The sequence below is a fragment of the Phasianus colchicus genome, chromosome 36 (assembly GCF_987193195.1).
Source record: "Phasianus colchicus chromosome 36, bPhaCol1.hap1.1, whole genome shotgun sequence".
In the NCBI taxonomy this organism is placed as follows: domain Eukaryota; kingdom Metazoa; phylum Chordata; class Aves; order Galliformes; family Phasianidae; genus Phasianus; species Phasianus colchicus.
In genome coordinates this window covers 1506307-1531540 of record NC_143471.1, presented here as the reverse complement: position 1 = coordinate 1531540, position 25234 = coordinate 1506307, and the positions used below count along the sequence as shown (strand labels likewise).

Below are 25234 nucleotides of genomic sequence, written 5' to 3'. Positions count from 1 at the left end.
GGGGGGCTGTATGGGATGGGGGGGGTTTGGGGTAGGGCTCTATGGGGTGGGGGGGTTTTGGGGGGGGGGATTCTTTGGGGGGGGCTCTATGGGGTCAGGGTTCTTTGGGGGGGGCTTATGGGGTCAGGGGGGGTTCTGGGGGGGGTTCTTTGGGGGGGGCTTATGGGGTCAGGGGGGTTTTTTGGGGGGGGATTTTTGGGGGGGGCTTTATGGGGTTTTTGGGGGGTTTTCGGGGGAGGTTATTTGGGGGGGCTTTATGGGGTCGGGGGGTTTTTGGGGGGGGGATTCTTTGGGGTAGGATTCTATGGGGTGGGTTTTTTTTTTGGGGGGGGGGATTCTTTGGGGGGGGCTCTATGGGGTTTTTGGGGGGTTTTTTGGGGAGGGGCTCTATGGGGTCAGGGTTTTTTTTTGGGGGGGGGGGGAATTCTTTGCCCCCCCCCCCATTGTAAAATAAAAGAACTCGTTCAAACAACGCAGCTTTATTTTTTTTGGGGGGGGGGGGCAGGTTTTTATGAGGGGGGGGCTCCCGCCAGCTCCCTCAGCGCGGCCCCATCAAAGCTGACCCCCAACCACCCCTCGCTTGACCCCAAATCCACGGCCCCAAAAGAGGGGGGGTCCAAAGGAGGCCCCCCCCTCACCTCCACCCTCAGCTGAGCGCAGCCCGCAGCCACTGCGACCTGGGGGATTATTTTGGGGGGGGGGGGCTTAATAGGGTTAGAAGCCCCCCCCCCATTAACCCCCCCCCCACTTCTGCCACCCCCCCCAATTGGCTTTATGGGGTGGGAGGGGTTCTATGGGGGGGGGTCTTAATAGGGTAGGAAGCTCCCCCCCCCCATAGCTTTATGGGTTGGGGGGCTTCTATGGGGTGGGGGGGGTCTTTGGGGTAGGGGGGGTCTTTATGGTGGGGCTCTATGGGGTGGGAGGGGGTTCTATGGGGTGGGGGGGTTCTTTGGGAGCCCCCCTGTGGGATTATTTTGGGGGGGGGGGGCGCTTAATAGGGTTAGAAGCCCCCCCAACCCCATTGACCCCCCCCACTTCTGCCACCCCCTCCTCCCCCCCCCCAGTTGGCTTTATGGGGTGGGAGGGGTTCTATGGGGGGGGGTCTTAATAGGGTTGGAAGCTCCCCCCCCCCCCAGAGCTTTATGGGTTGGGGGGCTTCTATGGGGTGGGGGGGGGGTCTTTGGGATTGGGGGGTTGTTTGGGGGGGGCTCTATATGGGGTGGGGGGGTTCTATAGGGTGGGGGGGGCCTTGGAGGGGGGGTCTATGGGATGGGGGGGGTAGGGGGGGGGTCTTTGGGGTGGGGGGGTTGTTTGGGGGGGGCTCTATATGGGGTGGGGGGGTTCTATGGGGTGGGGGGGGGCCTTGGAGGGGGGTTCTATGGGGTGGGGGGGGCGTTTAGGGGGCAGGGGGGGTCTTTGGGGTGGGTGGGGCTCTATGGGGTGGGGGGATCTATGGGGTGGGAGGGGGTTCTATGGGGTGGGGGGGTTCTTTGGGAGCCCCCCTGGGGGATTATTTTGGGGGGGGGGGGCGCTTAATAGGGTTAGAAGCCCCCCCCCATTAACCCCCCCCCACTTCTGCCACCCCCCCCAATTGGCTTTATGGGGTGGGAGGGGTTCTATGGGGGGGGGGTCTTAATAGGGTTGGAAGCTCCCCCCCCCCGTCAGCTTTATGGGTTGGGGGGCTTCTATGGGGTGGGGGGGGGTCTTTGGGGTGGGGGGGTTGTTTGGGGGGGCCTCTATATGGGGTGGGGGGGTTCTATGGGGTGGGGGGGGGCCTTGGAGGGGGGTTCTATGGGGTGGGGGGGGGGGGGTTTAGGGGGCAGGGGGGGTCTTTGGGGTGGGGGGGTTCTTTATGGTGGGGCTCTATGGGGTGGGGGGATCTATGGGGTGGGGGGGTTCTTTGGGAGCCCCCCTGGGGGATTATTTTGGGGGGGGGGGGCACTTAATAGGGTTAGAAGCCCCCCCCACCCAAAGGACCCCCTTCTGCCCCCCCCCCATTAAATTTACCTGGGCCATCCCACGTAGAAGCAGCTCCTGCAGCCCCTGGTCTGATATGGGGGGGGGGATTTGGGGTGGAGGATTTATGGGGCGGGGGGGGGGGATTTGGGGTGGAGGATTTATGGGGCGGGGGGGGGGTGTTGTGGGGTGGGGGATCTATGGGGTGGGGGGGGGGTTCTATGGGGTAGGGTTCTTTGGGGTGGGGGGGGTTCTATGGGGTGGGGGGGCTTTATGGGGTCAGGGAGGGTTCTTTGGGGTGGGGCTGTATGGGGTGGGGGGATTTATGGGGTGGGGGGGGTTCTATGGGGCGGGCCTCTATGGGGTGGGGGGGTTCTATGGGGTAGGGTTCTATGGGGTGGGGGGGCTTTATGGGGTCAGGGAGGGTTCTTTGGGGTGGGGCTGTATGGGGTGGGGGGATTTATGGGGTGGGGGGGGTTCTATGGGTGGGGGCGTTCTATGGGGTGGGCCTCTATGGGGTGGGGGGGGTTCTATGGGGTAGGGTTCTATGGGGTGGGGATGGTTCTATGGGGCGGGGGTGGGGTCTATGGGGTGGGAGGGATTCTTCGGGGTAGGGGGGGTTCTATGGGGTGGGGGGGCTTTATGGGGTCAGGGAGGGTTCTTTGGGGTGGGGCTGTATGGGGTCGGGGGATTTATGGGGTGGGGGGGGTTCTATGGGGCGGGCCTGTATGGGGTGGGGGGGTTCTATGGGGTAGGGTTCTATGGGGTGGGGGGGCTTTATGGGGTCAGGGAGGGTTCTTTGGGGTGGGGCTGTATGGGGTGGGGGGATTTATGGGGTGGGGGGGGTTCTATGGGGTGGGATTTTGGGGTGGGGGGGTTCTATGGGGTAGGGTTCTATGGGGTGGGGGGATTCTGTGGGGTGGGATTTTGGGGTGGGGGGAGTTCTATGGAGTAGGGTTCTATGGGGAGGGGGTGGTTCTATGGGGTGGGGGGGCTTTATGGGGTCAGGGAGGGTTCTTTGGGGTGGGGCTGTATGGGGTGGGGCTGTATGGGGTGGGGCTGTATGGGGTGGGGGGATTTATGGGGTGGGGGGGGTTCTGTGGGGTGGGATTTTGGGGTGGGGGGGTTTGGGGTGGGGCTCTATGGGGCGGGGGGATTCTATGGGGTCAGGGGGGTTGTTTGGGGTGGGGGGGTTCTATGGGGTGGGGGGGATCTATGGGGTTGAGGGGGTTTCTTTGGGGGGGCTGAATGGGGTGGGGGGGTTTCATGGGGTCAGGGGGGTTCTTTTGGGTGGGTTTTTATGGGGTGGGGGGCTTTGGGGTGGGGCTGTATGGGGCGGGGGGGTTCTATGGGGTTGGGGGGGTTGTTTGGGGTGGGGGGGATCTATGGGGTGGGGGCTCTTTGGGGGGGCTGTATGGGGTGGGGGGGTTGCATGGGATCAGGGGGATTCTTTTGGGTGGGTTTTTATGGGATGGGGGGGTTTGGGGTGGGGCTGTATGGGGTGGGGGGATTCTATGGGGTCAGGGGGGTTGTTTGGGGTGGGACTCTATGGGGTGGGGGGGGTTTCTTTTGGGGGGACTGTATGGGGTGGGGGGGTTCCATGGGGTCAGGGGGGTTCTTTTGGGTGGGTTTTTATGGGGTGGGGGGGTTTGGGGTGGAGCTCTATGGGGTCAGGGGGGGTTCTATGGGGTCAGGGGGGTTGTTTGGGGTGGGACTCTATGGGGTGGGGGGGGATCTATGGGGTGAGGGGGGGGTTGTTTGGGGGGGTTGCATGGGGTCAGTGGGGTTCCTTTGGGTGGGTTTTTATGGGGTGGGGGCTCTTTGGGGGGGGCTCTATGGGGTGGGGGGGTTCCATGGGGTCAGTGGGGTTCCTTTGGGTGGGTTTTTATGGGATGGGGGGGTTTGGGGTGGGGCTGTATGGGGCGGGGGGATTCTATGGGGTTGGAGGGGTTGTTTGGGGTGGGGCTCTATGGGGTGGGGGGGGATCTATGGGGTGGGGTTTCTTTGGGGGGGGCTGTATGGGGTGGGGGGGGTTCTGTGGGGTCAGGGGGGTTCTTTTGGGTGGGTTTTTATGGGGTGGGGGGGTTTGGGGTGGAGCTGTATGGGGTCAGGGGGGGTTCTATGGGGTCAGGGGGGTTGTTTGGGGTGGGGGGGATCTATGGGGTGGGGGCTCTTTGGGGGGGCTCTATGGGGTGGGGGGGTTGCATGGGGTCAGGGGGATTCTTTTGGGTGGGTTTTTATGGGGTGGGGGGGTTTGGGGTGGGGCTGTATGGGGCGGGGGGATTCTATGGGGTCGGGGGGGTTGTTTGGGGTGGGGGGGATCTATGGGGTGGGGGTTCTTTGGGGTGGGAGGGATTTTTTGGGGTGGGGGGGCTTTATGGGGTCAGGGAGGGTTCTTTTGGGTGGGTTTTTATGGGGTGGGGGGGTTCGGGGTGGGGCTCTATGGGGTGGGGGGGGTTCTATGGGGTCGGGGGGGTTGTTTGGGGTGGGGCTCTATGGGGTGGGGGGGGATCTATGGGGTGGGGTTCTTTGGGGGGGGCTGTATGGGGTGGGGGGGTTCCATGGGGTCAGGGGGGTTCTTTTGGGTGGGGTTTTGTGGGGTGGGGGGGTTTGGGGTGGGGCTGTATGGGGTGGGGGGGGTTCTATGGGGTCGGGGGGGTTGTTTGGGGTGAGACTCTATGGGGTGGGGGGGGATCTATGGGGTTGGGGGGGGTTCTTTGGGGGGGGTTGCATGGGGTCAGTGGGGTTCCTTTGGGTGGGTTTTTATGGGGTGGGGGGCTTTGGGGTGGGGCTGTATGGGGCGGGGGGGTTCTATGGGGTTGGGGGGGTTGTTTGGGGTGGGGGGGATCTATGGGGTGGGGGCTCTTTGGGGGGGCTGTATGGGGTGGGGGGGTTGCATGGGATCAGGGGGATTCTTTTGGGTGGGTTTTTATGGGATGGGGGGGTTTGGGGTGGGGCTGTATGGGGTGGGGGGATTCTATGGGGTCAGGGGGGTTGTTTGGGGTGGGGCTCTATGGGGTGGGGGGGATCTATGGGGTGGGGGTTCTTTGGGGGGGGCTCTATAGGGTGGGGGGGTTGCATGGGATCAGGGGGGTTCTTTTGGGTGGGTTTTTATGGGGTGGGGGGGTTTGGGGTGGAGCTGTATGGGGTGGGGGGGTTCTATGGGGTCAGGGGGGTTGTTTGGGGTGGGGGGGTTCTATGGGGTGGGGGGGGGTCACCCACCTCTCAGCAGGGGGGGCACCCAGAGCTCCCCCAGGCGCAGGTCGCGGCCCCTCCACGTGCTGAACCCCCACGAAGCCACAGCAAAACCCCCCAGGGGGGGCCCTAAATTAGGACCGGGGGGGGGGGGGGCACCAAAATCGTGAGACCCCCCCCCCCTTTTCCCCTCCCCCAACTCCTGCATGACCCTATAAACCCCAAATCCCCCAAATTTGGGGTGGGGGGGGGGGGGCACCCACCTGAGTCCTCCGCTACGAGGAGCACGGGGGGGGGCGCGGCTCCATTGAGGGCATTGAGCAGAGCTGGGGGGGGGGGGGGGCAAATTATGGGGTGGGGGGTTTTTTTTGGGGGGGGGGGGGGGGGACAAGGGGGGGGGTCTCCATTTTATTGGGAGTCGCACGTTTTTGGGGTTAGGATTATTTGGGGGTCGCATGGGGGGGTCAGGAGGTCATGGGGGGGGTTCCATTATGGGGGGGGTCCCAATATTGGGGGATCCCTTTTTTGGGGGGGGGGCATTTGGGGTTAGGATTATTTGGGGGGGGTCCCATGGGGGGGTCATGAGGTCAAAGGGGGGGGTCCCATTATTGGGGGGGGGCATTTGGGGTTAGGATTATCTGGGGGGCTCAGGAGGTTATGGGGGGGGGGGGGTCGCATTATTGGGGGGGGGTTCATTATGGGGGATCCCCTTTTTGGGGGGGGGGGCATTTGGGGTTAGGATTATTTGGGGGGGGTCCCATGGGGGGGTCAGGAGGTTATGGGGGAGGTTCCATTATGGAGGGGGGTCCTACTATTGGGGGGGGTCCCAATATTGGGGGATCCCCTTTTTTGGGGGGGGGGCATTTGGGGTTAGGATTATTTGGGGGGGGTCCATGGGGGGGTCAGGAGGTCATGGGGGGGGTCCCATTATGGGGGGGGGGTTCTACTATTGGGGGGGGGGTCATTATTGGGGGATCCCCTTTTTTGCGGGGGGGCATTTGGGGTTAGGATTATTTGGGGGTCCCATAGGGGGGTCCTATTATTGGGGGGGGGGTCCCAATATTGGGGGATCCCCTTTTTGGGGGGGGGGGCATTTGGGGTTAGGATTATTTGGGGGGGGGTCCATGGGGGGGTCATGAGGTCAAAGGGGGGGGTCCCATTATGGGGGGGGGTTCTACTATTGGGGGGGGGGCATTATTGGGGGGTCTTCTTTTTGGGGGGGGGCATTTGGGGTTAGGATTATTTGGGGGGGGGTCCATGGGGGGGTCATGAGGTCAAAGGGGGGGGTCCCATTATGGGGGGGGGGCATTTGGGGTTAGGATTATTTGGGGGGGGTCCATGGGGGGGTCAGGAGGTCAAAGGGGGGGGGTCCCATTATGGGGGGGTCCTACTATTGGGGGGGGGCATTATTGGGGGATCCCCTTTTTTTGGGGGGGGGCATTTGGGGTTAGGATTATCCGGGGGGGTCAGGAGGTTATGGGGGGGGGGGTCGCATTATTGGGGGGGGGTTCATTATGGGGGGATCCCCTTTTTTGGGGGGGGGGGCATTTGGGGTTAGGATTATTTGGGGGGGGGTCCATGGGGGGGTCAGGAGGTCAAAGGGGGGGGGTCCCATTATGGGGGGGGGTCCTACTATTGGGGGGGGTCCCAATATTGGGGGATCCCTTTTTTGGGGGGGGGGCATTTGGGGTTAGGATTATCCGGGGGGGTCAGGAGGTTATGGGGGGGGGGGTCGCATTATTGGGGGGGGGTTCATTATGGGGGATCCCCTTTTTTTGGGGGGGGGCATTTGGGGGATGGATTATTTGGGGGGGGTCCCATGGGGGGGTCAGGAGGTCATGGGGGGTGTCCCATTATGGGGGGGGTCCTACTATTGGGGGGTCCCATTATCTGGGGGGGGTCCCCACTATTTGGGGGGGGTCCCATTATTGGGGGGTCACATTACTGGGGGGGTCCCACTATTTGGGGGGGTCCCACTATTTGGGGGGGGTCCCGCATTTGGGGGGGGTCCCATTATTGGGGGGGGTCCCACATTTGGGGGGGGTCCCATTATTTGGGGGGGTCCCACATTTGGGGGGGTCCCACATTTGGGGGGGGTCCCATTATTTGCGGGGGGTCCCACATTTGTGGGGGGAGTCCCACATTTGGGGGGGGTCCCACATTTGAGGGGGGGTCCCAGTATTTGGGGGGGTCCCATTATTTGGGGGGGGTCCCACTATTTGGGAGGGTCCCATTATTGGGGGTCCCATTATTGGGGGGGGGTCCCATTATTTGGGGGGGTCCCACATTTGGGGGGGTCCCACATTTGTGGGGGGTCCCATTATTGGGGGGGGGGCCCATTACTGGGGGGGGTCCCACTATTTGGGGGGGTCCCATTATTGGGGGTCCCATTATTGGGGGGGGGACCCACATTTGGGGGAGGGTCCCACATTTGGGGCGGGGTCCCACTATTTGGGGGGGTCCCACATTTGGGGGGGGTCCCATTATTTGGGGGGGTCCCACATTTGGGGGGGTCCCATTTTTGGGGGGGGTCCCATTATTTGGGGGGGGTCCCACTATTTGGGGGGGGTCCCACATTTGGGGGGGGTCCCATTATTTGGGGGGGTCCCACATTTGGGGGGGTCCCATTATTTGGGGGGTGTCCCACTATTTGGGGGGGGTCCCATTACTGGGGGGGTCTCAATGTCGAGTTGAACTCCCCCCCCCCCCCCCGACTGCTGGGGAATATTACATGGGGGTCCCGCGGTGAGGGTCACGAGGGGGTCAAAGGTCATAGGTCACGGCGGGGTCACGTGGTTTGGGCCCTCACCCTCCTCACACGGAGGCCTCGGCCCCCCCTCCAGTTCCGCCCATTCCTGGAGAGCGGGGACACGAAATTGAGGGGGGATCCCCCGTAGTTGTCGATGTGAGGGGGGGTCTCTCCTATGCCCCCCCCCCCGCCCCATACCCGTAACATCCGCAGCAATTCGGGGCCGTCCGCCCGATTCCAGGCCCGGATCTCCCACCCCATAACGCAGTTCAGTCCTCCCCCCGTCCCACGATGCACCGCGGCGGGAGGCGCTCCGCCCTCAGCCAGCGCTTCATCTCTATGGTGTGACGTCACCGGGTGGGCGGGGGGGGGGAGGCGGGGGAAGGGGAGCGAGGCTGTTGCCGTGGCAACGAGCGAGAGCGAGGCTGTTGCTATGGTAACGGCGGCACGCGATTGGTTGCCATGGCGACGGGAGGCTCCCCACAGTGATGCGCTTTTAGGGTTTCCCCGCTGAGGTATGGGGTCCCCCATTGCGGTCCGGTTTTACAGACCCACCAGTGGGGTTCCCTATAGGGTTCCCGTTCACGATTCCCCCATTGGGGGTGGGGTCCCCATTGATGGGGTTCCCATTAGGATTCCCTTTTAGGGTTTCCCCCATTGGGGTCCCCATTGATGGGGTTCCCCATTAGGGTTCCCTTTTAGGGTTTCCCCCATTGGGGTCCCCATTGATGGGGTTCCCCATTAGGATTCCCTTTTAGGGTTTCCCCCATTGGGGTCCCCATTGATGGGGTTCCCCATTAGGATTCCCTTTTAGGGTTTCCCCCATTTATGGGATTCCCATTAGGGTTTCCTTTTAGGATTCCCCCACTGGGGTTGGGATCCCCATTGTTGGAGTTCCCCATTCGGGTTCCCTTTTAGGATTCCCCCATTGGGGTTGGGTCCCCATTGACGGGGTTCACCATTGCTGTTCCCTTTTAGGATTTCCCCCATTGGGGTTGGGATCCCCATTGATGGGGTTCCCATTAGGATTCCCTTTTAGGGTTTCCCCCATTGGGGTCCCCATTGATGGGGTTTCCCATTAGGGTTCCCTTTTAGGGTTTCCCCCATTGGGGTCCCCATTGATGGAGTTCCCATTAGGATTCCCTTTTAGGGTTTCCCCCATTGGGGTCCCCATTGATGGGGTTTCCCATTAGGGTTCCCTTTTAGGGTTTCCCCCATTGGGGTCCCCATTGATGGGGTTCCCCATTAGGATTCCCTTTTAGGGTTTCCCCCATTGGGGTCCCCATTGATGGGGTTCCCATTAGGATTCCCTTTTAGGGTTTCCCCCATTGGGGTCCCCATTGTTGGAGTTCCCCATTCGGGTTCCCTTTTAGGATTTCCCCCATTGGGGTTGGGGTCCCCATTGTTGGAGTTCCCATTACGATTCCCTTTTAGGGTTTCCCCCATTGGGGTCCCCATTGATGGGGTTCCCCATTAGGGTTCCCTTTTAGGGTTTCCCCCATTGGGGTCCCCATTGATGGGGTTCCCCATTAGGGTTCCCTTTTAGGGTTTCCCCCATTTATGGGATTCCCATTAGGGTTCCCTTTTAGGATTCCCCCATTGGGGTTGGGATCCCCATTGATGGGGTTCCCATTAGGGTTCCCTTTTAGGGTTTCCCCCATTTATGGCATTCCCATTAGGGTTTCCTTTTAGGGGTTTCCCCCATTGGGGTCCCCATTGATGGGGTTCCCTATTAGGATTCCCTTTTAGAGTTTCCCCCATTGGGGTCCCCATTGATCGGGTTCCCCATTAGGGTTCCCTTTTAGGGTTTCCCCCATTTATGGGATTCCCATTAGGGTTCCCTTTTACGATTCCCCCATTGGGGTTGGGTCCCCATTGATGGGGTTCCCATTAGGGTTCCCTTTTAGGGTTTCCCCCATTGGGGTCCCCATTGATGGGGTTCCCATTAGGGTTCCCTTTTAGGGTTTCCCCCATTTATGGGATTCCCATTAGGGTTTCCTTTTAGGATTCCCCCATTGGGGTTGGGTCCCCATTGATGGGGTTCCCATTAGGGTTCCCTTTTAGAATTTCCCCCACTGGCGTTGGGATCCCAATTGTTGGGGTTCCCCATTAGTGTTCCCTTTTAGGGTTTCCCCCATTGGGATTGGGATCCCAACTGTTGGAGTTCCCCATTAGGATTCCCCTTTAGGGTTCCCGATTGGGGTTGGGATCCCCACTGGGGTCCTCATTAGGATTCCCCATTGCGGTTCATCTTTAGGGTTCCCCATTGAGGTTGAGGTTCCCATTTGGGGTTGGGTCCTCACTGGGGTTCCCTGTTGGGGTTCCCCATTAGGGTTCCCATTGTGCTTCCCTTTTTAGGGTTCTCATTCATGTTTGGGGTTCCCCGTTTTGGTTCCCTTTTAGGATTCCCCATTGGGTTTCCCCACTGAGACTCAGGTTCCCCTTTGGGGTTGGGGTTCCCCATTAGGGCTCCCATTGTCCTTCCCTTTTAGGGTTCCCCTTTGAAGTTTGGGTTCCCCTTTAGGGTTTCCCATTACGGATCCATGTTTCGGTTCCCCATTGGGTTTCCCCACTGAGACTCAGGTTCCCCTTTGGGGTTCCCTGTTGGGGCTCCCCATTAGGGTTCCCATTGTCCTTCCCTTTTAGGGTTCTCATTTGTGTTTGGGGTTCCCCATTTTGGTTCCCTTTTAGGATTCCCCATTGGGTTTCCCCACTGAGACTCAGGTTCCCTGTTGGGGTTCCCCATTAGGGTTCCCATTGTCCTTCCCTTTTAGGGTTCCCCTTCAAAGTTTGGGTTCCCCTTTAGGGTTTCCCATTACGGATCCATGTTTGGGTTCCCCATTGGGTTTCCCCACTGAGACTGAAGTTCCCCATTGGGATTGGGATCCCCATTAGGATTCCCCTTTAGGGTTCCCCATTGGGGTTGGGATCCCCACTGGGGTCCTCATTAGGATTCCCCATTGCGGTTCATTTCTAGGGTTCCCCATTGGGGTTGAGGTTCCCATTTGGGGTTGGGTCCTCAGGTTTGCTTTATGTCAGATGGAAGCATATCGTCTCCCCCAACAACACCATCTATAAGGGTGGAGACCATAAGAGTGAAGCCCTTTATCTGCAATTGCCTTAACAATTGCTTGTAGGGTTTGTCGGTGAGTGGACCCTCTGTCCCCCATCCGTCACCCGGACCGGGAACGCTAGTGTTGATTCTGTGATTCTGTGATTCTGTGATTCTGCGATTCTGTGATTCTGCGATTCTGCGATTCTGTGATGCTGTGATGCTGTGATGCTGTGATTCTGTGATTCTGTGATTCTGTGATTCTGCGATTCTGTGATTCTGTGATTCTGCGATTCTGCGATTCTGTGATTCTGCGATTCTGCGATTCTGTGATGCTGTGATGCTGTGATGCTGTGATTCTGTGATTCTGTGATTCTGTGATTCTGCGATTCTGTGATTCTGTGATTCTGTGATTCTGCGATTCTGTGATTCTGCGATTCTGCGATTCTGTGATGCTGTGATGCTGTGATTCTGCGATTCTGTGATTCTGCGATTCTGCGATTCTGTGATGCTGTGATGCTGTGATGCTGTGATTCTGTGATTCTGTGATTCTGTGATTCTGTGATTCTGCGATTCTGTGATTCTGTGATTCTGTGATTCTGCGATTCTGTGATTCTGCGATTCTGCGATTCTGTGATGCTGTGATGCTGTGATTCTGTGATTCTGTGATTCTGTGATTCTGTGATTCTGTGATTCTGCGATTCTGTGATTCTGTGATTCTGCGATTCTGCGATTCTGTGATTCTGCGATTCTGCGATTCTGTGATGCTGTGATGCTGTGATGCTGTGATTCTGTGATTCTGTGATTCTGTGATTCTGCGATTCTGTGATTCTGTGATTCTGTGATTCTGCGATTCTGTGATTCTGCGATTCTGCGATTCTGTGATGCTGTGATGCTGTGATGCTGTGATTCTGTGATTCTGTGATTCTGTGAATCTGTGATTCTGCGATTCTGTGAATCTGTGATTCTGTGATTCTGTGATTCTGTGATTCTGTGATGCTGTGATTCTGTGATTCTGTGAATCTGTGATTCTGTGAATCTGTGAATCTGTGATTCTGTGATTCTGTGATTCTGTGAATCTGTGATTCTGCGAATCTGTGATTCTGTGATTCTGTGATTCTGTGATTCTGTGAATCTGTGATTCTGCGATTCTGTGATGCTGTGAATCTGTGAATCTGCGATTCTGCGATTCTGTGAATCTGCGATTCTGTGAATCTGTGAATCTGTGATTCTGCGATTCTGCGATTCTGCGATTCTGTGATTCTGTGAATCCAAACACGTGCTTTTCCTTATTAAAGCAAAGCCATTCCAAGCTGCAAACTGCAGGCTACAAAAAAAAAAAAGAAGAGCATACAAGACAGACACCGAAATTGGAAGCTGAGATTCTTACAAGACAGACACCGAAATTGGAAGCTGAGATTCTTACAAGACAGACACCGAAATGCTGAGATTCTTACGTGGCTACTCTTTGACATGGACAAACTGGGATGCGTTGGGAGCAAACTTCACATCCCCATCACAAAAAAAAAACCAGAATCTGCAAACTGATGCGTGAATGTTCCCTACGAATACGCGGGTTGCTCCGAAAGTAATGCCTCCCGTTTGTTTTCCGCGAAAAGTACAACAAGATACGAAGAGAGCAAAAAAAAAATAAAAATATATAGTCGGTAGGGCAAATTCTCAGCTGCAAAACGTCGTTTTTCAACATAGCCAACGCCATGAGCTGTGTGTTTTCACTAAGTGACAGCAGCCTGCGTGCCATGCTTGTGAAAACCCACGCCAGCACGGCGTGTTCACATCTTTTTTGCTTTCCATCAACGTTCAGGAAGCAGAAATAAATGCGACGCCACTTGTTCTGCATGGAGGAATTCCATTCCACACCTTCGCTTCATAGCCCAGTTCCCCATCGGACACCGCTGTGTCACACTGCCCCTCTGCTGCCACCTGTTGCACAGCAGCAACGCGGATTGAAATGTTGGTGGCAACTTCAATCCGTGCTGTCGTGTCACCAGGAGCTGATATTTTGTCTGTGACACTGTGGGGCAATTAAAAGAACAGGAGGCGTTACTTACGAAGCAGCCTTTCCTATTCTATTGCTTACTTTTTCGTTAGAAGTCATTATCTAGAAACACATCCTCTAGGAAACAGGAACAAAAAAGATTTGAAACGTTGCTATTATCATCTCCCATTTAGGTTGCCAGCACTTAGAAGAGATACAAGGCCTCAGAGGATCAAAATACAAAGAAACAGAATTTGCTGTGACATTCAGTGATTCTCTGTGTCACCTCCAAATGCAGGACGGCGCTGGAACGCGGCGCTACAAACAAGTTGCTACTCATGAGCAAATACAGCATACATGAAAAAATAGAGATACGCCAACAGGTGACCACAGGGTCCCCAGGGTCCATTGGGTGGAGGTGACACTCAGGTGTCCCCAGTGTCCGTTGGGTGGTGGTGGCACTTGGGTGTCTTGGGTGTCCCCAGTGTCCATTGGGTGGAGGTGACACTCAGGTGTCCCCAATGTCCTTTGGATGGAGGTGGCACTCAGGCGTCCCCAATGTCCCCAGTGTCCGTTGGGTGGAGGTGGCACTCAGGCGTCCCCAGTGTCCCCAGTGTCCATTGGGTGGAGGTGGCACTTGTGTGACCCCAGTGTCCCCAACGTCCTTTGGGTGGTGGTGGCACTCAGGTGACCCCAGTGTCCCCAGTGTCCATTGGATGGAAGTGGCATTTGGGTGTCTTGGGTGTCCCCAATGTCCATTGGGTGGTGGTGGCACTTGGGTGTCTCCAGTGTCCCCAGTGTCCATTGGGTGGAGGTGGCACTCAGGCGTCTCCAATGTCCCCAACGTACTTTGGGTGGAGGTGACACTCAGACGTCCCCGGTGTCCCCAGTGTCCGTTGGGTGGTGGTGGCACTCAGGCGTCCCCAATGTCCCCAGTGTCCTTTGGGTGGTGGTGGCACTTGGGTGTCTCCAGTGTCCCCAGTGTCCATTGGATGGAAGTGGCACTCGGGTGTCTTGGGTGTCGCCAGTGTTCATTGGGTGGTGGTGGCACTCAGGCGTCCCCAATGTCCCCAGTGTCCGTTGGGTGGTGGTGGCACTTGTGTGACCCCAATGTCCCCAACATTCATTGGGTGGTGGTGGCACTCAGGTGACCCCAGTGTCCCCAGTGTCCGTTGGGTGGAGGTGACACTCAGATGTCCCCAATGTCCTTTGGGTGGTGGTGGCACTCAGGTGTCCCCAGTGGCCCTTGGGTGGTGGTGGCACTCGGGTGTCCCCAATGTCCCCAGTGTTCATTGGGTGGTGGTGGCACTCAGGTGTCCCCAATGTCCCCAGTGTCCGTTGGGTGGTGGTGGCACTCAGATGTCCCCAGTGTCCCCAACGTCCTTTGGGTGGTGGTGGCACTCGGGTGTCTCCAGTGTCCCCAGTGTCCGTTGGGAGGTGGTGGCACTCAGGTGTCTCCAGTGTCCCCAGTGTCCGTTGGGTGGAGGTGACACTCAGATGTCCCCAATGTCCTTTGGGTGGTGGTGGCACTCAGGTGACCCCAGTGTCCCCAGTGTCCATTCAATGGAAGCGGCGTTTGGGTGTCTTGGGTGTCCCCAGTGTCCATTGGGTGGAGGTGGCACTCAGGCGTCCCCAATGTCCCCAGTGTCCTTTGGGTGGTGGTGGCACTCAGGCGTCCCCAGTGTCCCCAACGTCCTTTGGGTGGAGGTGGCACTCGGGTGTCCCCAATGTCCCCAGTGTCCGTTGGGTGGTGGTGGCACTCGGGTGTCTCCAGTGTCCCCAGTGTTCATTGGGTGGTGGTGGGACTCAGATGTCCCCGGTGTCCCCAGCATCCATTGGGTGGTGGTGGCACTCGGGTGTCCCCAATGTCCCCAGTGTTCATTGGGTGGTGGTGGCACTCAGGTGTCCCCAATGTCCCCAGTGTCCGTTGGGTGGTGGTGGCACTCAGATGTCCCCAGTGTCCCCAAGGTCCTTTGGGTGGTGGTGGCACTCGGGTGTCTCCAGTGTCCCCAGTGTCCGTTGGGAGGTGGTGGCACTCAGGTGACCCCAGTGTCCCCAGTGTCCTTTGGATGGAGGTGGCATTTAGGTGTCTTGGGTGTCCCCAATGTCCATTGGGTGGAGGTGACACTCAGATGTCCCCAATGTCCTTTGGGTGGTGGTGGCACTCAGGTGTCCCCAGTGGCCCTTGGGTGGTGGTGACACTCAGGTGTCCCCAGTGTCCTTTGGGTGGTGGTGGCACTCAGATGTCCCCAGTGTCCATTGGATGCAGGTGGCATTTGGTTGTCTTGGGTGTCCCCAATGTCCATTGGATGGAGGTGACACTCAGATGTCCCCAATGTCCCCAGTGTCCTTTGGGTGGTGGTGGCACTCGGGTGTCTCCAGTGTCCCCAGTGTCCGTTGGGTGCTGGTGGGACTCAGATGTCCCCGGTGTCCCCACTGTCCATTGGGTGGTGGTGGCACTTGTGTGACCCCAATGTCCCCAACATCCATTGGCTGGTGGTGGCACTCGGGTGTCCCCAAAGTCCCCAACGTCCTTTGGGTGGTGGTGGCACTCAGGTAACCCCAGTGTCCCCAACGTCCACTGGGTGGTGGTGGCACTCAGGCGTCCCCAGTGTCCCCAGTGTCCTTTCGGTGGTGGTGGCACTCGGGTGTCCCCAGTGTCCCCAGTGCCCCTTGGGTGGTGGTTGCACTCGGGTGCCTCCAGTGTCCCCAACGTCCTTTGGGTGGTGGTGGCACTCAGGTGACCCCAGTGTCCCCAGTGTCCGTTGGGTGGAGGTGGCACTCAGGTGTCTCCAGTGTCCCCAGTGTCCATTGGGTGGTGGTGGCACTCAGGCATCCCCAATGTCCCCAACGTCCATTGGGTGGTGGTGGCACTTGTGTGACCCCAGTGTCCCCAACGTCCATTGGGTGGTGGTGGCACTCAGGTGTCCCCAGTGTCACCAACGTCCATTGGGTGGTGCTGGCACTTGTGTGACCCCAGTGTCCCCAACGGCCCTTGGGTAGAGGTGGCACTCAGGTGTCTCCAGTGTCCCCAACGTCCTTTGGGTGGAGGTGGCACTCAGGTGACCCCAGTGTCCCCAACATCCATTGGGTGGAGGTGGCACTCAGGTGACCCCAGTGTCCCCAGTGGCCCTTGGGCGGAGGTGGCACTCAGGTGTCCCCAGTGTCCCCAACATTCATTGGGTGGTGGTGGCACTCAGGTGACCCCAGTGTCCCCAGTGTCCGTTGGGTGGTGGTGGCACTCAGGTATCTCCAATGTCCCCAACATCCATTGGGTGGAGGTGGCACTCAGGTGTCCCCAGTGTCCCCAACGTCCATTGGGGGGTGGTGGCACTCAGGTGACCCCAATGTCCCCAACATTCGTTGGGTGGTGGTGGCACTCGGGTGTCCCCAATGTCCCCAACATTCATTGGGTGGTGGTGGCACTCAGGTGTCCCCAGTGTCCCCAACGTCCATTGGGTGGTGGTGGCACTTGTGTGACCCCAGTGTCCCCAACGTCCTTTGGGTGGAGGTAGCACTCAGGTGTCCCCAATGTCCCCAACATCCATTGGGTGGAGGTGGCACTCAGGTGTCCCCGTTGTCCTCGTGTCCCTCCGTGCCCCCGTTGCCCCCAGTGTCCTCGTTGTCACCAATGTCCCCAACACCCTCGGAGTCCCCCATGTCCTCGTGTCTCTCAGTGTCACCAATGTCCCCACGCCCATCAGAGGTCCAATGGGATGGGCAGAGTGACAATGGCAGCAGTGTCCCCAGGGTGGTGTCCTTCAGTGTCCCCAGTGACCCCATTGTCCCCATTGACCCCAATGACCCCAATGACCCCATTGTCCTCACTGACCCCAGTGTCCCCGTTGTCCCCAATGTTCCCAATGACCCCAAGGTCCTCATTGACCCCAATGTCCCCAATGACCCCAATGTCCCCATGACCCCAATGACCCCATTGTCCCCTATGATCCCAATGTCCTCATTGACCCCGGTGTCCTCATTGATCCCATTGTCCCCAGTGTCCTCATTGACCCCAATGTCCCCATTGTTCCCCGTGTTCCCTGTGGCCTCATTGTTCTCATTGTTCCCAATGTCCCCATTGTCCCCAGTGTCCCCAATGACCCCAATATCCTCATTGTCCCCTATGATCCCAATGTTCTCATTGATCCCGGTGTCCTCATTGATCCCATTGACCCCATTGTCCCCAATGTCCCCATTGTCCCCAATGTCTCCACCATCACTAATGTCCCCCAATGTCCCCTATTGTCCCCAGTGTCCCCAGCACCTCCCAACGTCCCACTGTTCCCATTGCCCTCAAATGTCCCCCACACCCCCAATGTCCCCCCAATATCCCCACTGCCCTCCATACCCCCAACGTCCCCCGATGTCCCCCCTGCCCCCAATGTCCCCACGGCTCCCAATGTCCCCTCAGCTCCCGACGTCCCCACAACCCCCAATGTCCCCACTGTCACCGATGTCCCCCCTGCCCCCGATGTCCCCACAGCCCCCGATGTCCCCCCTGCCACTGATGTCCCCTCAGCTCCCGATGTCCCCACAGCCCCCGATGTCCCCACAACCCCCGATGTCCCCACGGCCCCCGATGTCCCCTCAGCTCCCGACGTCCCCACAACCCCCAATGTCCCCACTGTCACCGATGTTCCCCCTGCCCCCGATGTCCCCTCAGCTCCCGACGTCCCCACAACCCCCGATGTCCCCACAGCCCCCAATGTCCCCACAGCTCCCAGTGTCCCCACAGCCTCCGATGTCCCCACAGCCCCCAATGTCCCCACGGCCCCCAATGTCCCCCCTGCCCCCGATGTCCCCTCAGCTCCCGACGTCCCCACGGCCCCCAGTGTCCCCACTGTCACCGATGTCCCCCCTGCCCCCGATGTCCCCATTGCCCCTGACGTCCCCCCTGCCACTGATGTCCCCACAGCCCCCAATGTCCCCACGGCTCCCAATGTCCCCACAGCTCCCGATGTCCCCACAGCCCCCGATGTCCCCACGGCTCCCAATGTCCCCACAGCCCCCGATGTCCCCTCAGCTCCCGACGTCCCCCCTACCCCCGATGTCCCCACAGCCCCCGATGTCCCCACAGCCCCGATGTCCCCATTGCCCCTGATGTCCCCCTGCCCCCGATGTCCCCTCAGCTCCCGACGTCCCCACGGCCCCCAATGTCCCCACTGTCACCAATGTCCCCATTGCCCCTGATGCCCCCACTGCCCCCGATGTCCCCATTGCCCCCGACGTCCCCCCTGCCCCCGATGTCCCCACAGCCCCCGATGTCCCCACAGCCCCTGATGTCCCCACTGTCACCGATGTCCCCGATGTCCCTCAGGGGTCCAGCAGTGTCACCAGGGCGTAGTGGGTGCCCCGCGTTGGGTGCAGCACCTCGGCTCGGTGCGTGAGCCGCCCAGGGTGCAGCAGAGCCCAGCCCAGGGGGGGGGCAACCACTGAGCAGTTGTAACGGGGGAAACGCCAGCCCCCACCCTGTAAGAGGGGGGAGGGGAGAAAGGGGGGGGCGGGGGGGTTGGGGGGAGCATAACCCCTCCCCATGGGGTGACCCCATAACACTATCAACCCCCCCATACCCCATAGGAGCCCCATTCCGACCCCACAGGACCCCCCTATACCCGATAGGAGCCCCATTCCATCCCCAAAGGACCCCCGTACCCCATAGGACCCCCATTCCACCCCCACAGGACCCCCACACCCCATAGGACCCCTATTCCACCCCCACAGGACCCCCCAACACCCCATAGGACCCCCATTCTACCCCCACAGGACCCCCCCGTACCCCATAAGACCCCCATTCCACCCCCACAGGACCCCCACACCCCATAGGACCCCCATTCCACCCCCACAGAACCCCCCCGTACCCCATAGGACCCCCATTCCGCCCCCACAGGACCCCCATACCCCATAGGACCCCCATTCCACACCCAAAGGACCCCCCCATACCCCATAAGACCCCCATTCCATACCCAAAAGACCCCTGTACCCCATAGGACCCCTATTCCGCCCCCACAGGACCCCCCCAAACCCCATAGGACCCCCATTCCACCCCCACAGGAGCCCCCCATTTCCCCCCCCCATGACTCCCAGTGCCCCCATAGGACCCCCATTGGCCCCCTCCCCACATATTATTGGATGTTCCCCCCCAGGACCGCAGGGTCGTGTCCCCCCCCTTTCCTTGCCCCCCCCCCATTCAGTGCTCCCCCCATACCTGGTGCTTCCCCCCCAGCCCCACGCTGACGGCGATGGTGGCTGCGGGGGGGTTGCGTTCGGGGCCGGGGGGGGGAGTGGGGTCCGATAGGGGCTGGTACCGAACCACGGAGCTCAGAACCGCACGGCCCTGAGGGGGGAGGGGTGGGGAGGGGGGTGACATCAGGACACGCCCCGCCCACCAGCCAGAGGCCACGCCCCTTCCCGAAAGCTACGCCCATCCACAAAGCCCCACCCACTCACAAAGCCCCGCCCCCGACACAAAGCCCCGCCCCATCCACAAAGCCCCACCCACTCACAAAGCCCCGCCATATCCACAAAGCCCCGCCCCTTACAGAAAGCCCCGCCCCCGACACAAAGCCCCGCCCCATCCACAAAGCCCCGCCCCTTACACAAAGCCCCGCCCCGTCCACACAGCCACGCCCCCGACACAAAGCCCCGCCCCGTCAACAAAGCCACGCCCCCGACGCAAAGCCCCGCCCCGTCCACACAGCCACGCACACGACGCAAAGCCCCGCCCCATCCACAAAGCCACGCCCCTGACAAAAAGCCACGCCCCCGACACAAAGCCCCGCCTTGTCCAAAAAGCCCCGACCCCGACGCAAAGCCCCGCCCCCGACACATAGCCACGCCCCCGACGCAAAGCGCCGCCCCTTCCACAAAGCCACGCCCCGTCCACAAAAGCCCCGCCCCCGACACAAAGCCACGCCCCGTCCACAAAGCCCCGCCCCCGACAAAGCCCCTCCCCTTAACAAACCACAGCCCATTTGTAAAGCCACGCCCCTTACCCGAAGCCCCGCCCCTTTCATAAAGCCCCGCCCCTTCCTCAAAGCCCCGCCCTTTCACAGACCGCACCCAATTCATGAAGCCACCCCCCCTCACTGAAGCCACGCCCCATCCATAAAGCCCAGCCCCAAGCCACGCCCCCTTTCATGAAGCCACGCCCCTTTCACAAAGCCACGCCCCTCCCACAAATCAACCCCGTTCCCATAAAGCCACGCCCCGTCACAAACCACGCCCCCTCCATAAGCCACGCCCCTTCCAGATAACCGCGGCCCCTCCGTGTAGCCACGCCCCCTCCACGTAGCCACGCCCATTTCATAAAGCCACGCCCCCTTCCAGATAACCGCGCCCCCTCCCTTAACCACGCCCTCATATGAACACGCCCCTTCTGTAACCACGCCCATCCTATAGCCACGCCCCCCATATAGCCCTACCATACAACCACGTCTATGACCACGCCCCCTTCTCCGCACGGCCACGCCCCCTCCCATAACCCCGCCCCTTCCACATAACCACGCCCCTCCTAAAACCACGCCCCCTTCATAGAACCACGCCCCTTTCCACATAACCACGCCCCTCCTATAGCCACGCCCCCTCCATATAACCACAGCCATTTCCATATAGCCACGCCCCCACCTATAACCACGCCCCTTTCAATATAGCCACGACCACTCCTTTAACCACGCCCCCTATGACCACGCCCCTTCCACATAACCTCGCCCCCTCCTACAGCCACGCCCCCTTCATATAACCACACCCCTTTCCACATAACCACGCCCCCTCCTATAGCCACGCCCCCTCCGAATAACCACACCCCCTTCGGTATAGCCACGCCCCCTCCATACAGCCTCGCCCCCTCCACATAACCACGCCCCCATATAGCCACGCCCCTTCCGGCATAACCACGCCCCTCCTAAAAGCCACGCCCTCCACATAACCACGCCCCCTCCAACATAACCACGCCCCCTTTCTATGACCACGCCCCTCCTAAAAGCCACGCCCTCCACATAACCACGCCCCCCCGACATAACCCCGCCCCCTCTATATCCACACCCCCTTCCATTCAGCCCCGCCCCCTCCTATAACCACGCCTCCTCCTAGAACCACGCCCCCTCCTGTAACCACGCCCCCTCCACATAACCACGCCCCCATATAACCACGCCCCTTCCGGCATAACCACGCCCCCTCCATACAACCACGCCCCTCCTAAAAGCCTCGCCCCCTCGACATAACCCCGCCCCCTCCATATATATCCACACCCCCTTCCATTCAGCCACGCCCCCTCCTATAACCACGCCCCCTCCACATAACCACGCCCCCCCGACATAACCCCGCCCCCTCTATATCCACACCCCCTTCCATTCAGCCCCGCCCCCTCCACATAACCACGCCCCCTCCACGTAACCACGCCCCTCCACATAACCCCGCCCCCTGCCGTGACCACGCCCCCAGCCCTTGGCCCCGCCCACCTGTGTGCGGTACCCCGGGAAGAGGCGCAGCGCGGGGGGGCCCAGGAAGCGGCGCAGCGCCCCCAGGTAGGAGGGCAGCAGGGAGAGCAGGGAGAGCGGCACCGAGGCGGCGGGAGCCTGGGGGGGAACGGGGGGGGCGTCAGTGGGGTGGGGGGCGTCAGTGGGGTGGGGGTCATCACTGGGGTGGGGGTCGTCATTGGGGTGGGGGTCATCATTGGGGTGGGGGTTGTCATTGGGGTGAGGGGTCATGGGGGGGTGGGGGGTTGTCAGTGGGGTGGGGGGCGTCAGTGGGGTGCAGGGCGTCAGTGGGGTGGGGGTCATGGGGGTGTGGGGTCATCATTGGGGTGGGGGTTGTCATTGGGGTGGGGGGTCATGGGGGCGTGGGGGGTCGTCAGTGGGGTGGGGGGTCGTCATTGGGGAGGGTCTCAGGGATGTGGGGTCATCATTGGGGTGGGGGGTCGTGATTGGGGTGGGGGTCATCGTTGGGGTGGGGGGTCATGGGGGGGTGGGGGGTCGTCAGTGGGGTGGGGGTCATGGGATGGGGGATCATGGGGGTGTGGGGTCATCATTGGGGTGGGGGTCGTCATTGGGGTGGGGGGTCATGGGGGCTGGGGGTCCTCCTTGGGATATGGGGTCATTAGGATGGGGGGTCATCATTGGGGTGGGGGGTCACGATTGGGGTGGGGGGTCATCATTGGGGTGGGGGGGCTCAGGGGTGGGGGGCGTCATTGGGGTGGGGGTCATCATTGGGGTGGGGGTCATTGTTGGGGTCGGGGGATGCAGAGATGTGGGGTCATCATTGGGGTGGGGGTTGTCATTGGGGTGGGGGGTCATGGGGGGGTGGGGGTCATCATTGGGGTGGGGGGTCGTGATTGGGGTGGGGGTCATCGTTGGGGTGGGGGGTCATGGGGGTGTGGGGTCATCATTGGGGTGGGGGGTCTCAGGGATGTGGGGTCATCACTGGGGTGGGGGTCATCATTGGGGTCACACAGATGTGGGGTCATCATTGGGGTGGGGGGTCGTGATTGGGGTGGGGGGTCATCATTGGGGTGGGGGTCATGGTGGTGTGGGGTCGTCATTGGGGTGGGGGTTGTCATTGGGGTGGGGGGTCGTGATTGGGGTGGGGGGTCATCATTGGGGTGGGGGGTCGTGATTGGGGTGGGGGTCGTCATTGGGGTGGGGGTCATGGGGGTGTGGGGTCATCATTGGGGTGGGGGTCATGGGGGTGTGGGGTCATCATTGGGGTGGGGGGTCGTGATTGGGGTGGGGGTCGTCATTGGGGTGGGGGTCATGGGGGTGTGGGGTCGTCATTGGGGTGGGGGTCATGGGGGTGTGGGGTCATCATTGGGGTGGGGGCCATCATTGGGGTGGGGGGACATGGGGGGGTGGGGGTCGTCATTGGGGTGGGGGTCATGGGGGCGGGGGTTCTTCATTGGGGTGGGGGGTCTCAGGGATGTGGGGTCATCATTGGGGTGGGGGGTCGTGATTGGGGTGGGGGTCATCGTTGGGGTGGGGGGTCTCGGGGATGTGGGGTCGTCATTGGGGTGGGGGTTGTCATTGGGGTGGGGGTCATGGGGGTGTGGGGTCATCATTGGGGTGGGGGGTCGTCAGTGGGGTGGGGGTCATCATTGGGGTGAGGGGGCTCAGGGATGTGGGGTCATCATTGGGGTGGGGGTCATCATTGGGGTCACACGGATGTGGGGTCATCATTGGGTTGGGGGCTGTCATTGGGGTGGGGGGTCCTCGTTGGGGTGGGGGGTCGTCATTGGGGTGGGGGTTGTTATTTGGGTGGGGGTCATCATTGGGGTCACAGGGATTTGGGGTCATCATTGGGGTGTGGGGTCGTCATTGGGGTGGGGAGTCTCAGGGATGTGGGGTCATCACTGGGGTGGGGGTCATCATTGGGGTCACACGGACGTGGGGTCATCATTGGGGTGGGGGGTCGTCATTGGGGTGGGGGGTCATGGGGGGGTGGGGGTCCTCCTTGGGATATGGGGTCATTAGGATGGGGGGTCATCATTGGGGTGGGGGGTCGTGATTGGGGTGGGGGTCATCGTTGGGGTGGGGGGTCGTCATTGGGGTGGGGGTCATCGTTGGGGTGGGGGGTCATGGGGGTGTGGGGTCGTCATTGGGGTGGGGGTCATCATTGGGGTGGGGGTCATCGTTGGGGTGGGGGTCGTCATTGGGTCACGTGAGGGTCATGGGGGTGTGGGGTCATCATTGGGGTGGGGGGTCGTCAGTGGGGTGGGGGGCGTCAGTGGGGTGGGGGTCATGGGGGTGTGGGGTCATCATTGGGGTGGGGGTTGTCATTGGGGTGGGGGGTCGTCAGTGGGGGGGGTCACAGGGATGTGGGGTCATCATTGGGGTGGGGGTTGTCATTGGGGTGGGGGGGCTCAGGGGTGGGGGGTCATCATTGGGGTGGGGGGGCTCAGGGGTGGGGGGCGTCATTGGGGTGGGGGTCATCATTGGGGTGGGGGTCATTGTTGGGGTCGGGGGATGCAGAGATGTGGGGTCATCATTGGGGTGGGGGTTGTCATTGGGGTGGGGGGTCATGGGGGGGTGGGGGTCATCATTGGGGTGGGGGGTCGTGATTGGGGTGGGGGTCATCGTTGGGGTGGGGGGTCATGGGGGTGTGGGGTCATCATTGGGGTGGGGGGTCTCAGGGATGTGGGGTCATCACTGGGGTGGGGGTCATCATTGGGGTCACACAGATGTGGGGTCATCATTGGGGTGGGGGGTCGTGATTGGGGTGGGGGGTCATCATTGGGGTGGGGGTCATGGTGGTGTGGGGTCGTCATTGGGGTGGGGGTTGTCATTGGGGTGGGGGGTCGTGATTGGGGTGGGGGGTCATCATTGGGGTGGGGGGTCGTGATTGGGGTGGGGGTCGTCATTGGGGTGGGGGTCATGGGGGTGTGGGGTCATCATTGGGGTGGGGGTCATGGGGGTGTGGGGTCATCATTGGGGTGGGGGGTCGTGATTGGGGTGGGGGTCATCGTTGGGGTGGGGGGTCATGGGGGTGTGGGGTCGTCATTGGGGTGGGGGGTCATGGGGGGGTGGGGGTCCTCCTTGGGATATGGGGTCATTAGGATGGGGGGTCATCATTGGGGTGGGGGTCATTGTTGGGGTCGGGGGATGCAGGGATGTGGGGTCATCATTGGGGTGGGGGGTCGTGATTGGGGTGGGGGTCATCGTTGGGGTGGGGGGTCGTCATTGGGGTGGGGGTCATCGTTGGGGTGGGGGGTCATGGGGGTGTGGGGTCGTCATTGGGGTGGGGGTCATGGGGGTGTGGGGTCATCATTGGGGTGGGGGGTCGTGATTGGGGTGGGGGTCGTCATTGGGGTGGGGGTCATGGGGGTGTGGGGTCATCATTGGGGTGGGGGTCATCATTGGGGTGGGGGGACATGGGGGGGTGGGGGTCGTCATTGGGGTGGGGGTCATGGGGGCAGGGGTTCTTCATTGGGGTGGGGGGTCTCAGGGATGTGGGGTCATCATTGGGGTGGGGGGTCGTGATTGGGGTGGGGGTCATCGTTGGGGTGGGGGGTCTCGGGGATGTGGGGTCGTCATTGGGGTGGGGGTTGTCATTGGGGTGGGGGTCATGGGGGTGTGGGGTCATCATTGGGGTGGGGGGTCGTCAGTGGGGTGGGGGGTCGTCATTGGGGTGGGGGTTGTTATTTGGGTGGGGGTCATCATTGGGGTCACAGGGATTTGGGGTCATCATTGGGGTGTGGGGTCGTCATTGGGGTGGGGAGTCTCAGGGATGTGGGGTCATCACTGGGGTGGGGGTCATCATTGGGGTCACACGGACGTGGGGTCATCATTGGGGTGGG

The 25234-nt window shown here is 60.8% G+C and overlaps 2 protein-coding genes and 3 long non-coding RNA genes across 9 annotated transcripts in view; 3 read left to right on the top strand and 2 right to left on the bottom strand.

Annotated features, from left to right (window-relative positions):
• Positions 1 to 478: 478 nt before the first annotated feature.
• LOC149913578 (thialysine N-epsilon-acetyltransferase-like) lies at positions 479 to 8254 on the bottom strand. Of its 4 annotated transcripts, none has more exons than XM_090129373.1 (6): positions 8099 to 8254; positions 7961 to 8006; positions 5415 to 5477; positions 5179 to 5280; positions 2008 to 2048; positions 479 to 677 (listed from the first exon to the last, which is right to left on the bottom strand). In XM_090129373.1, the coding sequence occupies exons 1-6, from the start codon at positions 8159 to 8161 to the stop codon at positions 510 to 512; spliced, it is 483 nt and encodes a 160-aa protein (XP_089985499.1). In that variant the 5' UTR covers positions 8162 to 8254; the 3' UTR covers positions 479 to 509. The 4 variants fall into 4 exon arrangements, with proteins under 4 accessions (XP_089985499.1, XP_089985500.1, XP_089985501.1 ...); XM_090129374.1 differs by having other exon boundaries at positions 2008 to 2043; XM_090129375.1 differs by having other exon boundaries at positions 7883 to 8006; positions 8099 to 8218.
• Positions 8255 to 8284: 30 nt separating this feature from the next.
• Positions 8285 to 12298, top strand: LOC149913577 (uncharacterized). The gene is made up of 2 exons (XR_016461072.1): positions 8285 to 8415; positions 12251 to 12298. It is a non-coding gene; the product is annotated as an uncharacterized LOC149913577 (long non-coding RNA).
• A 2049-nt stretch (positions 12299 to 14347) lies between these two features.
• Positions 14348 to 17012, top strand: LOC149913575 (uncharacterized). The gene is made up of 3 exons (XR_016461073.1): positions 14348 to 14402; positions 14486 to 14566; positions 16509 to 17012. It is a non-coding gene; the product is annotated as an uncharacterized LOC149913575 (long non-coding RNA).
• LOC149913576 (uncharacterized) lies at positions 14649 to 15646 on the top strand. The gene is made up of 3 exons (XR_016461071.1): positions 14649 to 14873; positions 14920 to 15000; positions 15084 to 15646. It is a non-coding gene; the product is annotated as an uncharacterized LOC149913576 (long non-coding RNA).
• Positions 17013 to 18047: 1035 nt separating the features above from the next.
• PLOD3 (procollagen-lysine,2-oxoglutarate 5-dioxygenase 3) overlaps positions 18048 to 25234 on the bottom strand; it is a 118722-nt gene continuing 111535 nt past the window's right edge. For both annotated transcript variants that reach the window (XM_090129369.1, XM_090129370.1), the window contains exons 17-19: positions 21408 to 21524; positions 19157 to 19285; positions 18048 to 18420 (exon numbers count right to left, since the gene is read on the bottom strand). In XM_090129369.1, coding sequence (XP_089985495.1) covers positions 18265 to 18420; positions 19157 to 19285; positions 21408 to 21524 — 402 coding nt within the window. In that variant the 3' untranslated portion in view covers positions 18048 to 18264. The remainder of the gene's footprint in view (positions 18421 to 19156; positions 19286 to 21407; positions 21525 to 25234) is intronic.